Source organism: Sapajus apella, unplaced genomic scaffold, assembly GCF_009761245.1.
Source record: "Sapajus apella isolate SASKATOON/1434 unplaced genomic scaffold, GSC_monkey_1.0 scaffold21, whole genome shotgun sequence".
Lineage (NCBI taxonomy): Eukaryota > Metazoa > Chordata > Mammalia > Primates > Cebidae > Sapajus > Sapajus apella.
The window spans coordinates 25,097,873-25,116,132 of NW_022436961.1; the positions used below are offsets into that span (position 1 = coordinate 25,097,873).

The 18,260-nt window shown below is 37.7% G+C and overlaps 1 protein-coding gene across 6 annotated transcripts in view; it reads left to right on the forward strand.

The window, feature by feature from the left end:
- Positions 1-18,260, forward strand: part of PPP3CC (protein phosphatase 3 catalytic subunit gamma) — a 99,234-nt gene that overhangs the window by 33,229 nt on the left and 47,745 nt on the right. For all 6 annotated transcript variants that reach the window (XM_032288487.1, XM_032288489.1, XM_032288488.1 and 3 more), the window contains exons 2-4: positions 1,090-1,287; positions 1,636-1,760; positions 16,598-16,709. In XM_032288487.1, the coding sequence (XP_032144378.1) occupies positions 1,090-1,287; positions 1,636-1,760; positions 16,598-16,709 (435 nt within the window). The remainder of the gene's footprint in view (positions 1-1,089; positions 1,288-1,635; positions 1,761-16,597; positions 16,710-18,260) is intronic.

The following is an 18,260-nucleotide window of genomic DNA, read 5'->3' on the forward strand; positions in this document are numbered from 1 at the left end:
ACTCAGCCGAGGTTTCTAAAACATAGGTTTCATTAGGTCAGTTCTATGGAAGAAATAAATGCCATTTTAGTGTTGTGATTACTTTTCTTTTTTTTTTTTTTTTGAGACGGAGTTTCACCCATGTTACCCAGGCTGGAGTGCAATGGCGCGATCTCGGCTCACCGCAACCTCCGCCTCCTGGGTTCAGGCAATTCTCCTGCCTCAGCCTCCTGAGTAGCTGGGATTACAGGCACGCACCACCATGCCCAGCTAATTTTTTGTATTTTTGGTAGAGACGGGGTTTCACCATGTTGACCAGGATGGTCTCGATCTCTTGACATTGTGATCCACCCGCCTCGGCCTCCCAAAGTGCTGGGATTACAGGCTTGAGCCACCACGCCCGGCTTCTTTCGTTTTCTTTAACCACAGTTTCACTTTTAACACCTTTTCCACAGACAGAAGAACAAAGTTATTTTTATCATCTAGTGCCTTGTCTCATTTATAACTTGTTCCCTGAATCAGCTTCAGGTCTTTCATGTTTATATATAAAACATTATAGGGCTGTGCATGGTGGCTTATTCCTGTGATCCCAGCACTTTGGGAGGCCAAGGTGGGTGGATTACTTGAGGTCAGGAGTTTGAGACCAGCCTGACCAAATGACGAAACTCTGTGTCTACTAAAAATACAAAAATTAGCTAGGTGTGGTGACATGCACCTTGTACTCCCAGGTACTCGGGCGGCTGAATCAGGAGAATTGCTTAAACATAGGAGGCGGAGGTTGCAGTGAGCCAGGATCATGTCAGTGCACTCCAGCCTAGGCAACAGAGCGAGCCTCCGTCTCAAAAAACACAAAATCAAACAACAGCAACAAAAATTATACTTTATGCACATACAAATCTTTAAAATGCATTTGTGACTCTTTTATACTTAGAATTGATCATTTATTTAGCGTCTTGGGATTTTTTTCCCACATAGTACTGGTGCTGTGTATGTGAAATCATGATTTATTAGTTTTAATTTGTCACGTTAAAGAATTGTGTTCTGTTTGTTCTCTATACATTTAAATATTCTAAATTATTATTATTATTATTATATATATATTTTTTGTAGCTGTCCCCTTTCCTCCGACTCAACGGCTTACTTTCAAGGAAGTATTTGAGAATGGGAAACCTAAAATTGATGTTTTGAAAAACCATTTGGTAAAGGAAGGCCGACTGGAAGAGGAAGTAGCCTTAAAAATCATCAACGATGGGGCTGCCATCCTGAGGCAAGAGAAGACTATGATAGAAGTAGATGCTCCAATCACAGGTATAAAAAGTATTTGCATGATACTGTTTATAGTTTAGATTTGCATGAGCAGTTTTGAGAAATAGTTACAGATAACCAGCTAAAAAGTGGTGTGATAATTTTTCTAGAAATTATGAGACAGTCAAGATTGGTTAGGATATTTGTTGCTAATTGAAGAAATACAGTTTTAACTGCCTCATATTTCCAATAGAGCTATTTAGTATGAATAGACTGACTACAGTTATACAGCAGTCCTGTCAAAAGCTAGAGTGATTTAAATTAGAAGTTAAACTATGATCCCATTTAGTGTAATGGCTTTTTTCTTTTAAGATATAATTTCTCATCTCACCTTATAACTTTTTTTCTTAGTGTGTGGTGATATTCATGGACAATTCTTTGACCTAATGAAGTTATTTGAAGTTGGAGGATCACCTAGTAACACACGCTACCTCTTTCTGGGTGACTATGTGGACAGAGGCTATTTCAGTATAGAGGTAAAAGTTAAACTGGATATGTTGGGACTATTATATTGTCTTTTAAAAAAAAGAGGATTTCCATTCTTCAGTAGAAGAAATTAAAATGAGAACTCTGACAGAATTTATGAACTTTGTTACTTTCAAAATTAAAGTAGTAGAAATGTTTTCATTGATATAAGTTATTCCTTTTTTTAAACCAGTAGAAAATCTGATAAATAGGCTATATGTTAATATTAACCCAGCTGTACAAATAGTTAAATGTTCACTAACTTTTCTTCTTTGAAGATAGTGTACAGGCTGTGTAAAAATGGCACAAATTGCTGTTCCCTCTAAATGGGGTTTATATTAGCTGACCTTAATTATAAGACCATAACTTGCTGAGCTACAATTAACACTTAGATTAACTGCCAGTGCTAAATAAGCCCTAAGTTCATTGTAGAAATAACTTCTGATACTGTTACACATAGAAAGCACTTAATAAATGTTCATTGAAGGGAAAAATGAATTGTAGTCAATGAAAACTTATACTTTCATTTTGTATATTTTGAAAATGGAAAGGTAGGAGCATGGTTAGAATTAAATAGAAGTTTTATGTATAAAAGATAAAGCTACTTTAGGACTTTATGCAAGAACTTGAGTACCAAGGACTTGAGTGGAACCACAGCACATTCATACTTAATGTTTATTGATGCAAATCTACATGCTGGCAAATAAAAGAGAAAAAAACTTTTGAAATAATGTGGGTAATGGAATTTGTAATGTGCCCAAGAATAAGCGTGAGCTGAGAAATTGAGTCTGCTTTCTGTCTTTGCTGTCTGTAGTCCTGCCTGCCCTCCTTGTGTGGGAATCTCACTGTACTAAGTGCGTTTCTGGTGGTGAAAGTTATATTGTCATGCAGCCTCACTCCGAAATACAAGTTGGCCCTCTCACCTGATACCCAAGCAAAGGAGCAGCAGTTGCTCTATAGCTGCAGGAAAAATAAGCAAAAAAATCGATTTTTAGTTTGCCGTTAGATAGGCAGTCTAAATTCATGAATCAGAAAAGTTAAATGTTAACTGCCAGTGTGCAAAATTCATTTAGTGTCTAATGTGAAGACAAAAGTTAAAGGTATAAACTGAGAAAATGGTAAGGCCATTTTTTCCTGCTGTGCGATAAATGTCCAAGATCTCTAAATAGGTACCGGGAATAGATGGAGATCATGCTTGTAGACTGTATCATTGAAGAGCTTTCCTGTTGCCATTCACATCGTGTATGTTTCAGTAGACCGTAAGTCAAATGTATGGATGTGGGGCTGGGCGAGGTGGCTCATGCCTGTAATCCCAGCACTTTGGGAGGCCAAGGTGGGTGGACCACTTGAGTCAGGAGTTTGAGACCAGCCTGGCCAACAAGGTGAAACCCCATCTCTACTAAAAATACAAAAATTTGCTGGGCATGGTGGTGGGCACCTGTAATCCCAGCTACTTGGGAGGCTGAGCCAGGAGAATTGCTTGAACCCTGGAGGCGGAAGTTTCAGTGAGCTGAGATCGTGCCACTGCACTCCAGCCTGGGTGATACAGCGAGACCTTGTCTCAAAAAAAAAAGTATGGATATTAGAAAGACACATTGAGTGTTTATTTCTTTGTGTATTTGCTAGCATGAGGAAGTTTTATAGGGTAAAGATTAGAAGAATATAAAACTTAACTCAGTTTCTAATTAGCCATTTTGTTTTATTTTATTTTATTTTTTCAGAGGTGGGGTCTTGCTATGTTGCTTAGGCTGGAGTGCAGTGGCTCTACACAGGTGCAATCGTTTTGCACCTCAGCCTCCAACGCCTGAATTCAAGCCATCCTCCTGCCTCAGTTTCCTGAGTCTCTGGGACTACAGATGTGCACCACTGTGCCTGACTAGTCATTTTATTTCATAAAACAACTTTTTAATGATAAATTATTATGCCAAATTATCTTCTAATTAACTTATACAACTTAAAATAGCTTTATAATAGTTTTAATTCATTAATACTATTAATAAAGCACATATAAAATATCAACAATTATTTTGTGCACATACAGCACAGAATATTTTGTGTTACGCATTTTTTTCTCACCCATCAATAATGTTTCCTGAATTCCAACTTTATGGCAGGCTATGAGAATAAAATAAAGAATAAGATTTATGCTCTCTGTAGGAGCTGCCAGTCTAATAGAAAAGATACACTTATGAATAGACCTTTTGGTATATTATAAAATGTGCTTCTTGAATTAACAGTATTTTTCATATTAGGACCAGTGTGCTTCATATTAGCACAGTGCCTGATACATAGTAGACACACAGTTAATATTTGTTGAATGAATGAATGTTAATAAATCATAGTTTGTATTTAGCTTTATCCTGTTAATTGGATGTTTGCTAACTTAAAGGAGTTTTCTGCAATAACTTCAGAGATAAGTGAATCAAAACTTTAAGGTGACAATGAAATTTTATACCAGTGTTAAAACTGAACTATGAGATATATCTAGTGTTCATTGGAAGTCACTTATATATAAATCACTAAGATAATGAACTTCTATACAGTGTAGCTTAGTCTAACATGTTACACGTATACACTTGAAAGATATTTTTTTTTTGCCATAGTTTCTCACAGGACTTTATACCAAAAAAAGAAAAGAGAAATAATTTTTAAATCAATATTCTTGATAACGATGAGTGTGATGTTTTTGTTTAATAGATGAAAATAAGGTCATAGAATCCTTATTAAAATTTTTTGTTATAGTTTAGTTTTTTGTTTGCTTGTTTGTTTGTTTGTTTGTTTTTGAGACTTCAGTCTTGCTCTGATGCCAGGCTGGAGTACAATGGCGTAATCTCGGCTTACTGCAACCTCTGCCTCCCAGGTTCAAGCTATTCCCCTGTCTCAGCCTTCTTGATAGCGGGGACTGCAGGCATGTGCCACCGCACCTGGCTGATTTTTTGTATTTTAGTAGAGACGGGGTTTCACCATGTTGGCCAGGCTGGTCTCAATCTCCTGACCTTGTCATCCACCCACCTCTGCCTCCCAAAGTGCTGGGAATATAGGCGTGAGCCACCATGCCTAGCCATAAATAGTTTAGTTTTTAATAGAAAAATTGGGAAATGCAGAATATAGAAAACAAAAACTTTTTAGAAATCAGAGATAATCACTGTTAGTGTTTTATTATATTTTCTTGCAGTGTTTTTTCTTCTTTTATATTTGTATATATTTTATTTTTAAGAAAATTGAGAGCATTTTATATGCTCCTTTTCTGATCTTCTTTTTCCACTCAGGATTGTGAGGAAAGCATTTTTCTCTTGTTCAGATTTCTCCAGAAGTGTAGTTTCAAAGTCAAATAAAAGAGACAGATCCCTGAAATTAAAACATTTTGTCTGGGAAGAAAAAAAATGCAGTTTTGGCCATACACACAGACTGCTCGATCTTTGTTATGTCTGAAGAAAAGAGAAAGTTAGGTTTTATGAAAAAGGAAAATGTTGTATATTGTTCTTTGAGAAAGTTCATTGACACTAGCAAGGTTCTGGAGAGCTGGCAAGTTTTGCTTAATCTCAGTAATCAATTTATATTCTACTTGATCTCCATTAGTAGTTTCATGAGTCTATCAGTTTGTTTATTAGAGTTGTAGAAATTTTTATTTAGCCTATTGCTCTTAATGTTATCAGCAACCTATATATAAGAGTATTTGTTGAAATCTTTCCATGAATCTGATTGTGTGGTTTTTAGAGACAAAACAATACCTGTGGATGAGAAAAGCTTGGAATAGCCATGGTTAAAATCTGATGACAATTGATAAGGAATTTTATTATTTCTATTATAGATAGAATTTTAGGATACAATAACCAGAATTAACTGAAAACATAATAAATTTTAATGAATTATACAATTTTTGAAACATTTATGTTAACAACATACCCATAAATGTAACTAAAAGAAGATCTAGTATCACTTATGATTTAACAGTTTCTTACATAATTTACCAAATAAGCCTAATCATTTCATATCTGTGTAAGATGAGAGATATAGATCTTTCGAAGCTTTCCAGGGGCTGAACTGGAAAATCCCAAAGTTAATTTAATTTTATTTTTTTGAGATGAAATGTTGCTCTGTCACCCAGGCTGGAGTACAGTGGCATGATCTCAGCCTACTGCAACCTCCGCCTCCCAGGTTCAAGCGATTCTTCTGCCTCAGCATCCGGAGTAGCTGGGATTACAGCCGCCCACCACCACGCCCAGCTAATATTTATATTTTTAATAGAGCTGAGGTTTTATCATGTTGGCCAGGCTGATCTTGAACTCCTGACCTCAGGTGATCCACTTGCCTCAGCCTCCCAAAGTGCTGAAATTACAGGTGTGAACCACTGTGCCCAGTCCCAAAGTTATTTTAGGTCAAAAAGACTTACTTGAGGCCGGTCACAGTGGCTTAAGCCTGTAATCCCAGTGCTTTGGGAGGCCTAGATGGGAGGTTCACCTGAGTCCGGGAGTTCAAGACCAGCCTAAGCAAAACCTTGTCTCTATAAAATTAAAAACCGAAAAAAGACTTAATTGAGGATTTGATTTTGGGGACATTTGTCAAAGTTGTCAAAAGGCTCAGAACATCTGATCAAAACAGAATTATACAGGTCACTGTAAAACAGTAGTCATTTGGCTGGGCTTGGTGTATCTGAATGTAGCAATTCAGATACATCAAGAAAAACTGAGAATTACACTGGATGAAAACATTGCTTTTCTAGGCTTTCCCCCCAACCCCAAGATGGAGTCTTGCTCTGTCTCCCAGGCTGGAGTGCAGTAGTGTGATCTCAGCTCACTGCAACCTCTACCTCCTGGGTTGAAGCGATTCTCCTGCGTTAGGCTCCCAAGTAACTGGGATTACAGACACCTGATACCATGCCTGGCTAATTTTTGTACTTTTAGTATAGATGGGTTTCACCATGTTGGCCATGGTGGCCTTGAACTCCTGACTTCGTGATCCGCCCGTCATGGCCCTCCCAAAGTGCTGGGATTACAGGCGTGAGCCACTGCACCTGGCCAGTTTTCTGGGGTTTTAAGATAAACCTCTCAGTGTCAGATCATAATAGTAGAGTTAGACATGAGAAAAAAAGTTACAGGAGCTGATGAAAAAGTTGGAGAGAGTTGCCTTCTAGCCAAGCAAAAAGATACACTTTTTCAAGTGGAGAAGGAACGGAAGGCAATAATATATGATGTACAATCATGTGCAGTGAGGGCAGCAAAATTTGAACTTTGGAGATATATGTCTGGAAAGTTTCCAAAAGAAGCAGATTTCAGAATTAAAAGTCAAAACCTCTTACAGTTTTACTAAGAGAAAATCAATACTTTAAGAAAAGCCTTGCTCTACTGTAGGAGACCAAATTTTTTAGTTTTGTATTAGTGTCTTTTTAATATCAAATCTCAATCTTTAGAAAGACCATACATCATTTTATTTATTATAGCCAACTTGATCACTTACAAAATTCCGTTTATAAATTTGCTTTTCACAAACCGTATTACAATTTCACTCAGACCATTAATGATGTGCTTGGACTTTTCTGCTTCGTCCTGTATTTCCTTTTTCTTAAGTAACCATTTTATTGGCTGGGGAACAGTGACTCATGCCTGTAATCCTAGCACTTTGGGAGGCCAGGGTGGGTGGATCACAAGGTCAGGAGTTCAAGACCAGCATGGCCAAGATAGTGAAACTCTATCTCTATTAAAAATACAAAGATTAGTCTGGTATGGTAGCGGGCACCTGTAATCCCAGCTACTCAGGAGGCTGAGGCAGATAATTGCTTGAACCTGGGAGGCAGAAGCTGCAGTCAGCCGAGATTGCAACACTGTGCTCCTGCCTGGGCAACAAAGCAAGACTCCATCTCAAAAAAAAAATACAATAGCCATTTTATTTTAGGACAAAAACTTGGCACGTAAGATTCTTTATCATATAAATTATTATATTTCTCAATAAAGAACACATTTTTATGCCTACCTTATAATTTAAATTTTTTTTTTAAGAGATAGGGTCTTGCTCTGTCATCCTGACTGGAGTGCAGTGGTGCAATCATAGCTCACTGTAACCCTGAACTGGGCTCAAGCAGTCCTCTTGCCTCAACCACCCCACTTAGCTAGGATTACAGGCGTGCTACCACACTCAACTTTTTTTTTTTTTTTTTTTTTTTACATTTTTGTAGAGATGGGGCTCACTATGTTCAGGCTGGTCTTGAACTTCTGGCCTCAGGATATACTCCAACCTCAGCCTCCCAAAGTGCTGGGATTACAGGCATGTGCCGCCACAGCCAGCCTTTATCAACAATTTTAAAAACAATTAATTTATCAAAGATTTACTTAAGTCACAAGAACTGAAAAAACACTTGGGTTAATTACTATGTATTTTATAGGGATTTCTGACTGACTACATCAGGTTTCATTATGTAGACACAGCATACGACATAGTGTATGTATATAATATATATGCACATCTACACAGATATACATAATTGTAAATAAATTCTTACAGCTTTTATTTTAGAGTTTTGGTCATGAGATAGTAAAACACTCACCAATTTATAAAAAACAGCTGGATTCAGATTATCTCTTTGAGAAAATGGAATAAGGCTAAATTTTAAGATTGTTTTTTAAAATAGGCAATCTTATACGGACTGTGAACCAAATTTTGAGTAAAGTAGTTTGAGTCAGTTACCAATAAACTGGATTGGACACAGAATAGTTAATTGTGGAAATATGACTGAATTATAAAGGAGGCTCAAAAGATACAGAGTTACTCTAACAAGGTGTGTTCAGTATTTTCTTGGTCTCAATTCTTTATCCTTGAAGATAAAAGTGTTGCCATTCCTCTTAGTATGGGCTGGCTGTCTTTGCGTAGGAATTACATCTTTGCAAAAGAAACAGCATGAAGGTATTCATGAAGATAAATTCATAAAATGATTTTCTTTTATATCTCCTACTTTTAAGTGTTTTATCTAAATGGTCAGTATGCCAGAATAGCCAAAGAGTTTTGAAAAAAAGAGAGTTTAGTTTAGAAAAAGATGAAGAGGAAGAATTGTCAGAGGGGGAGGGGAAAGCTCTAGAGAGGAAAGCGTTTCAGCTAGCTTTGAGGCAGTAGTTTGTAGCAAGTCATTCTTTGAGTCCTGAATGCTTTTTTTAGCCTTAAAATATCAGTGAGATATGCATATCTTATTTGGAGTGTATTATTTTATAGCTGTGGTCTTTTAGTTTAAAGAACAACAGACTGTTTGAGTGATCCTTAGAATGTTTGAACATGTTATCGGCTGGAATCCCAGAAAATATCTTGGCATGCCTTTGAATTTTGAGAGCCCATTTTATTGTGGGTGCTCTGGCTTAATGCCAAATATACAAAAACCAATTAAATTTAAGGACTGAATTTGCAAAGGCCAAATAAACACAAGCACAGTTGGGAAAATACAGTACCTGCTTAACAAGAAGGATGATAAGAAGCCTTCTCCAACTGAAGGAAAAAAGAGGGATCTCAAGGCCTCAACCCAAAGGGAAAAATCCCTTCCTAGAGACCCCCACAGCCAGACCCCACAGACAAGGAGGAAAAGAGTCTTCCTGAATAGGAGATCTGTCAGCCAGATCTGACAGGAAGGGGAAAGACACTGTCCCATCCAAATCCCAAATAAAACAGAACTCAACTAAAATCAGGAGTTCAGTCCAAGAATGACTCACTAAGGAAAAAAGGCAATTTGCAGAAGTTGGTAGGGGAGGGGTTGGTTTTCAAAGGGCCCCAGTGTGGCTACCTCATGCTATAGTTCCAATGGCTGGTGATTTTCCCTGAGATCAGTCAGCCTTGGACTTATACTTGACCAAGTATGTCAAAGTCAAAACATAGAGATGAATCTCTGAAATTAAGATGTTTTATTTGTGATGAAAGAATTGCAATTTAGGGCATACATGCAGACAGAATGGTATGTCCAAACAGAAGGTTAGAGGTTTTATGAAAAAGAAAAATGTTATGTATTGCTCTTTGAGAAAGTACATTGGCACTAGTGAGGTTCTGGAGAGCTTGCCAGGTTTGATTGGTGAGTGATGGCAGTGGGTAAAATTAGCCTTAGAATTTCAGCAGGTCATTTCAGTAGCCGTTAGATAAAACTGGCTTCCAGTCATAGCAGACAGTTTTGGCAGACAGGCTTGCAGAGAATTACATTTTTGGGGCTATGTTATATGCCCTGAGTGCTTTTCTCCCCTGGCCTCTTGACTCTGTTTTAGTTGTGTATGACAGGAATAACCCATGATCAACTTTCACAATAGTTAATGGTATAAATACCTTAATTGATTTCAGCATTCCTCTACTGTTGGAAAAATAGGTTTATAGCAGGTCATGCTATTCCCTACATTTTCCCTCCATCTTCCTTACAAACGGTATCTCCATTTTATTCAGATAAATGGGATTGGGGTTGCAGGGAGAACCTTTGATGTCAGAGAAGGAAGACCTTATGATCAAAGGTTCCTTATCCCAGTGCCAGGGAATGAATTCTAGTTGGTCTGAACTAGTCAAGACAATCAATTTCCTGTCACCAGTTATTGGTCTAGGGGTAAACATTAGATTTTCTTTTAGCCAGTAGTATGCTGGGTTTTTTTGTTTGTTTGTTTGTTTGCTTTTGGAAACGCTCTTTCTTGATGAAAAGACTGTTGCAGGGTGGAAGCTTCTAGACTCCTATTCCACCATTTCACTTTGAACGTGGATGTGTGTACTGTAGCAGCCATGCTATGACTATGAGGAGGTGACATCACTAAGGAGGAAAAGCAGACCTGCTGTGAATCTCAGATCACAGAGGTACAGAGGGCTTGGTTTCTTGGTGATGATGTTGAGCTAGTACACCAAACATGGACATCTCATCTCCAGACTTCATGTGTTTATTTTATTTTATTTATTTATTTTTGAGACAGAGTTTCACTCACTCTCTTACCCAGGCTGGAGTGCAGTGGTTTGATTTCAGCTCACTGCAACCTCTGCATCCCGGGTTCAAGCAATTCTCCTGCCTCGGCCTCCAAGTAGCTGGGATTACAGGCATTCACCACCACACCTAGCTAATTTTTGTATTTTTTTAGTAGAGATGGGGTTTCACATGTTGGCCAGGCTGATCTCAAACTCCTGACCTCAGGTGATCTACCTGCCTTGGCCTCCCAAAGTGCTGGGATTACAGGTATTAGCCACTGTGCCCAGCCCAGACTTCATGTTTTATGAGATATTTAAATGTCTTATACAACAGCAAATTACATTCTGTATCACTTGTATTTAAATGCTACAAGGTTGTTTTCCAATTATTTCCATTCTGCACATTGCTGAAGTTAACATCTTTTTGAATATATCTGTGATGGCATTTCAGATACTTACTTAGATCAGATTCTCACACGTGAATAACTGGATTAAAGTTTTTTGTTTTTTTGTTTTTTTTTTTTTTTGAGACAGAGTCTTGCTCTGTCACCCAGTCTGGAGTGCAGTGGCGCAATCTCAGCTCTGCACCCTCTGCTTCCTGGGTTCAAGCAATTTTCCTGACTCAGCGTCTGGAGTAGCTGGGACTATAGGCGCTGGCCACCATGCCTGGCTGCATTTTTAGTAGAGATGGGATTTCATTATATTGGCCAGGCTGGTCTTGAACTCCTGACCTTGTGACTTGCCCGCCTTGGCCTCCCAAAGTGTTGGGATTACAGACGTGAGCCACTGCGCCCAGCCAAGAGTAGAGCATTTTTAAGGCTTCTGTCGCTGATAAAATGGAATAGTGAAGTTTTATTTTTCTTTGAGTCTTTTGATGTCCCCTCTTCATTTGTACCTATTTCAAAGTGCTGGCCAGGTGTGGTGGCTTATGCCTGTAATCCTAGAATTTTGGGAGGCCAAGGTGGGCGGATCACCTGAGGTCAGGAGTTAGAGACCAGCCTGACCGACATGCTGAAACCCTGTCTCTACTAAAAATAGAGAGTAGTCCCAGCTATTTGGGAGTCTGAGGCAGGAGAGTCGCGTGAACCCGGGCTGCAGAGGTTGCAGTGAGCCTAGATCATGCTACCACATTCCAGCTTGGGTGACCGAGTGATACTCTGTCTAAAAAGAATAAAAATAAAAATAAAAACAAAGTGCTTCCTCCAAAAGAAGAATCTACATTTTAGTTTTTTTAAATTGATTTTGTGAGAAAAGGAAAGATTAAAAGGAACATTTTTAGCAAAGATATATCCACCAGGGGGAAAAATGTTATCAGATGACCTGGTGATATAAATGTTATTAGATGACCAATTGATGAACAGGTATTGACACACACAAATGATTCTGGAGGTGGAGTGAAAATTCTGTTCACATGGAAGTGAAGTAATTAAGTGGTTGAGCCAGGCGTAGTGGCTCACATCTGTAATCCTAGCACTTTGGAAGGCTGAGGTGGGTGATCACCTGAGGTCAGGCATTAGAGACCAGCCTGGCCAACATGTGAAACCCCGTCTCTACTAAAAATAGAAAAATTAGCCAGGCATGGTGGCGGGCGCCTATAATCCCAGCTACTCAGGAGGCTGAGGCAGGAGAATCGCTTGAACCCAGGAGGCAGAGGTTGCAGTGAACCAAGATCACGCCACTGCCCTCTAGCTGGGCGACAGAGCAAGACTCCATCTCAAAAAGAAAAGAAAAGAAAAGAAGTAATTGAGTGGTTGAACAGATCTCTTGATAATCATGACCTTGTAATTGAATTATATAAGACAATTGTACAGTTGCATCCTGATATATAAAATAAGGAAATAAAACTTGAAATTAGAAGCTGATAAGCACATCACCAAACACTGGACACTTATGTTACACTACATATATTAAAAAGTATTTTCTTTCTTCAATAATAAATTAGCCTTAGCTTACTGTAACTTTTTACTTTGTAAGATTTTAAATTTTTTAACTTTTTGTAATACTACGTAGTATAAAATACATTGTGCAGCTGTACAAAAATAGTTTTTCCTTATATTCTTATTCTATAAGCTTTATTCTATGAAAACATTTTTTTTACTTTTAAAATTTTTTGGTAAGAAATGAAGACAGACAGACACACACACACACACACATGCACATGCACACGCACACACACCTAGGCTTACAGAGAGTCAGGATTATCATTATCGCTGTCTTTCACCTCCACATCTTGTCCCACTTGAAGGCCTTCGGGGGCAGTAGCAGTCATGGAGCTGTCATCTCCTATAACAGTGCCTTCTGCTGGAATCCCTCCTGAAGGACCTGCCTGGGGATGTTTCACAATGAGCCTTTTTCTTTTGTAAATGGAGAAAACTTGAAAATAATTATGAAAAGTATAGTGTAGTAAATATACAAACCAGTAACATTTGTGATTATCAAGTATTATGTACTGTCTGTAATTGTATGTGCTGTACTTTTATATGGCTGGTATTGCAGTAGGTTTTTTTACATCAGCATCACCACAAACATGTGAGTAATGCCTGCATGTAGACATTATGATAGCTACATCACTAGGATGTAGGAATTTTTCAGTTCCATTTTAATTTTATGGGACCATTGTCCTATATGTGGTGTGTTGTTGACTGAAACAACATTACATGGTACATGACTGTGTTGATGTATCTGTTTCTCAATATAGGCCTCTGTGTTAGTTCTTTTTCATGCTGCTGATAAAGACATACCTGAAATTGGGAACAAAAAGGTTTAATTGGACTTACAGTTCCGCAAGACTGGAGACGCCTCACAATCATGGCATGAGGCAAAAGGCACTTTTTATGGCGGTGGCAAGAGAAGAATGAGGACGAAGCAAAAGTGGAAACCCCTGATAGTTACTGTCAGGGGTTATATAATTTACATTAGTTATGATAGTTACATTAGTAACTAGTAGCATATGATAGTTACATTAGTAATTAGATAGAAATCTCATCAAATCTAATGACACTTTTTCACTATCACAAGAATAGCATGGGAAAGTCCAGCCTCCATGATTCAGTTATCTCCCCCTGGGTGTGGGAATTCTGGTAGATACAATTCAAGTTGAGATTTGGGTGAGGGCACAGCCAAACTGTATCAATTTTTTCCTTGTGTTTTGAGACTGTGAAATATATACAGAATATTTCATGATTGGTATGTACAGTTGATTATCATCATTCATGGGTTCTGTATTTGCAAATATGCCTGTGCCTCCTTGATAAAATTTATTTGTAACCTCAAAATCAATACTTACAGTGCTTTTGTGCTCACTGGTAGACATGTGGAGAGTGAGTCTCCCAACGCGCATGTTGCCACCTCAGATCAAACAAGGCCGTACTCTCCCTTCTTGTTTTAGCTCTCATGCTGTAAACAAGTATTCTTTTCATGATCTATTTAGTGCCTGAATGCCAATCTCTGTAGTTTCTGCTTTATCTTTCCTGCATTTTTTATGTACGAAGTAGATATATACATATGAATTTCTTTTATATTTTCTTCTTTATTATATAGAGGGTAGCATACTATAGCTACTCTTGTCCTTTTTACTTTTTTTAAGACAGAGTCTCATTCTGTCACCTAGGTTAGAGTGCAGTGGCACGATCATGATAATAGCTCACTGCAGCCTCAAACTCCTTGCCTCAGAGGGTCCACCTGCCTCAGCCTCCTGAGTAGCTGGGACTACAGGAATGTGACCACCATATCTGGCTAATTTTTAAATGTTTTAAAGAGCTGGGGTTTTGCTATATTGCCCATGTTGGTCTTAAACTCCTGGCCTCAAACAATCCATCTGCCTTGGCCTCCTAAAGCACTGGGATTGCATTTGTGAGCCGTTGTGCCCAGCCATGCTTTGCTTTTTTAATCTGAAAACATATCCTGGAAATCACTCCAAATCACTTTATCTCTCTCTCTGTCATCCTTGTGCTTTATTACGTGGATGTATCACAGCATAGCCTCTCTCCTGTGTATGGTCATTTGCATTGTTCCTAATATTTTACTGTTATACACATGGTACAGCCTTGTGCATGTTTATTTTCATATTGTTGGAGGTGTATCTTCAGGGTAGATTTCTGGAAGTGGGCCAAAAGTTGAATGTGTATTTTTGTCAGTTTGACCAAATTTTTTTTTACTATGGAAATTATTATTATTATCATCGAGATGGAGTTTTGCTCTGTTGCCCAGGCTAGAGTGTAGTGGCGTGATCTTGGCTCACCACAACCTCCATCTCCCAGGTTCAAGTGATTCTCATGCCTCAGCCTCCAGAGTAGCTGGGATTACAGGTGCCCACCACCACACCTGGCAAATTTTTGTATTTTAGTAGAGACGAGGTTTCACCATGTTGGCCAGGCCGGTCTTGAACTTTTGACCTCAGGTGATCTGCCTGCCTTGGCCTCCCGAAGTGCTGGGATTACAGGCATGAGCCACCACGCCTGGCCTATTTTCAGTTTTGTATGGTCAAATTTATCCATCTTTTCTTACCTCTGAATTTTTGGTCATTAGTTATAAGTTCTTACCTACACCAATTTTGACCTACAGTAGGCTTAAGAAGAACTCATTCATGTTTTCTTCTAGAACTTGTGTGGTTTTATCTTTTTTTATTTAGATCCCTCATTCTTTTGTTGTTTATTGTACATTGCGTGAGATATGGATCTAATTTTATCTTTTCTTTAAAAATGGCAACCACTTGTCCCAGAGCCATTTATTTAAAAGTTCATCATTATTATTACTGTGATTTGAGATGCCACCTTTATCATATAACAAGTTTTTATAAGTACTTTTATACTATATCTGTAGTATAAAACTCCACTGGTATATTTATCTACTTAAGGGCCAGTACCACTGTTGTGATTATAGATGCTTTATAGTATGTTTTAACATCTGGCAGGAGTAGTCTGCCCTCATAATGTCTCTTTTTAGTGTTTTCCTGGCTATTCTTGGATGTTCATTTTTCCATATTAATTTTAAGGTCAACTTGTCTAACTCCATAAGATAGTTTGTATTTTTCTTGGAATTGCAATGATTTATAAGTTAAATTAGGGAGAACGGTAATCTTTTAATGTTATTTTATTCTATCCAAGATCAGGGTTTGCCTTTCCGTTATTTCATGTCTACTTTTATGTCTTAAAGGGGCATTTTAAAATTTTCCTTGTATGGATTTTGTACATTTCTTGTTAAATTTATTCCTATGTCTTTAGTCCTCTTTGTTGCTGTTACAAATGGGGATTTCTCTCCATGATGTTCTGTTGATTGTTTCTGCATAGAAGGTCTATTTTTTTTAAAAGATGGGATCTCCCTATGTTGCCCAGGTTGACCTTGAACTCCTGGGCTCAAGTGGGCCTTCTGCCTTAGCCTCCTGAGTAGCTGGAACCATATGCATGCCACTGTGCCCCAGGGCTATTGATTTTGTATGTTAATTTTATATCCTGCTACTTTACTGAATTATTTTATTATTTGGGGATTATTTATGATTTTGGGGACGTTACATCTTTACCCATTCTTAACCCTCTAATTGAGGTGTAATCCCATTGGCTAATACCCTTACTCCAGTTTTGAATAGTAGCAGAAATAGTAAACATTCTTGCCTTGTTCCTGGTCTTAGTGGAAATGCCTTTAGTGTTTCAGAACTAAATTAAATACAGGTTTTAGGATTAATATACATGTGAGTGGCTTTCTGAGAGAGTTCTAGATATTTAGATAGAACATGAGAACGGAGATTAGAGAGAGATTTCTATGAAGGCAACTCTATGCTCTATGAAATTCTAGGGCAGTAAGTATATCACATTCAAAAGCTAGAAGGTTTCATTTTCAATTTGGGAGTAGCAATGAGATATGCCATTATAGCAAGTCATTTGAATTTATATAAATTGTGTTTATGCATTATGAAGGTCACAAAGAAAATTTTATCCTTGAATTTGTCTTGTAGTGTGTGCTGTATTTATGGAGTTTAAAGATTAATCATCCCAAAACATTGTTTCTACTTCGGGGAAATCACGAATGCAGGCATCTTACAGACTATTTCACCTTCAAACAGGAATGTAAGTATAATCTCTCCTCCAGAACCTTTTTAGTTACTTTTTAACCTGTACTAAATCAAACATAAAGAGAAAAGAAACTAATGGAATTCAAATGCTTCCTGTCCTTTTGTTTGTTGTAATTTTTTTCACCTGCTAAGAACTAAGATTCTTTCTTCTAAGACATTTATTTTGAGTATAACTTTTGGGTTCTCCCTTATTTATAAAATAATTAATTTGAGAATTCGGAAATCATAGAGAAGTCTAAAGAAGATAAAAGTGTCCATAATCATGGCACTTAAGAGGCAATCCATGTTATCATGCTGTTTGAAATATGGTCTTCTATTCTTTTTTTATGTATATATAAAACCTATTATGAAATAGTTCAGGTATATATATCTGTATATATTTTAAAAATAAAATTGGGCTCATATGTATTGTTTAATAAATTTCTGTTTCACCTAATATAGTAGCATTTTTTACATATCATTAAGTATTTTTGAAACCGTGATTTTTTTTGTTGTTTTGGTTTGTTTTTTTTGTTTGTTTAATTTTTATTTGGCACCAGATGGCCAAGAAACCATTGTTTTTAAGTGTTATTTTAATTTTTTAAAGTAATCCATCTTACGAATGCACAGTCATATATGTAGCTGATTTAGTAATAGTCATAGGATATTTAGGTTGGTTCTAACTGGAAGTACTACTGTAATGGTAAAAATAGGTTTAATATAAAACTAGAATTATTGGCCAGGTGCAGTGGCTCACGCTTGTAATCCCAGCACTTTGGGAGGCTGAGGCGGGAAGATCACAAGATCAGGAGTTCAATATCAGCCTGGCCAACATGGTGAAACCCCATCTCTACTTAGAATACAAAAATTAGCTGGGAGTAGTGATGCAAACCTGTAATCCCAGCTACTCAGGAGGCTGAGGCAGGAGAATGGCTTGAACCCAAGAGGTGGAAGTTGCGGTGAGCCGAGATCACACCACTGCACTCCAGTCTAGGCGACACAGCAAGACTCCATTTCAAAAAAAAAAAAAAATAGCATAGTGGGAGGCTGAGGCTGGACGATCCCTTCAGTCCAGGAGTTCTAGAACAGCATTGGCAATATAGCAAGACTCCATCTCAAAAAAACAAACTCATAGATTTCTTTGACTAGAATCTGCTACTCATAATTGGCTCCTCACTAACAGACAGCATGCTGGAGACTATGTTGGGGATGTTTGGGAGATCCTGCCCAGGGCATTTGCATTTTTAGTTCTTCTATCCCCAGATATCTATTTTCTTCTAAGATATACATTCTATTTCATTCATGTCATTTCTTCAGAGATTTTCTCCTTTAGTTGCTTTTCTAAATCATAGTCTCATCATTTTACCTTCATACTCTTTTTTTTTTTTCATTGTGCTTATCTATACCTGTGATTTATATATATTTATTTCTTTACTGTCTTTCTCAGCCACCAGCTCCATGATAGCAGGGAAATGTTTTGTTCACTGTTGTTTTCCCCAACACTCAAAACAGTATCTAGTTGCTCATAGGAGTTGTTTAATAAATATTGGTTGAGTTCATTTGAATG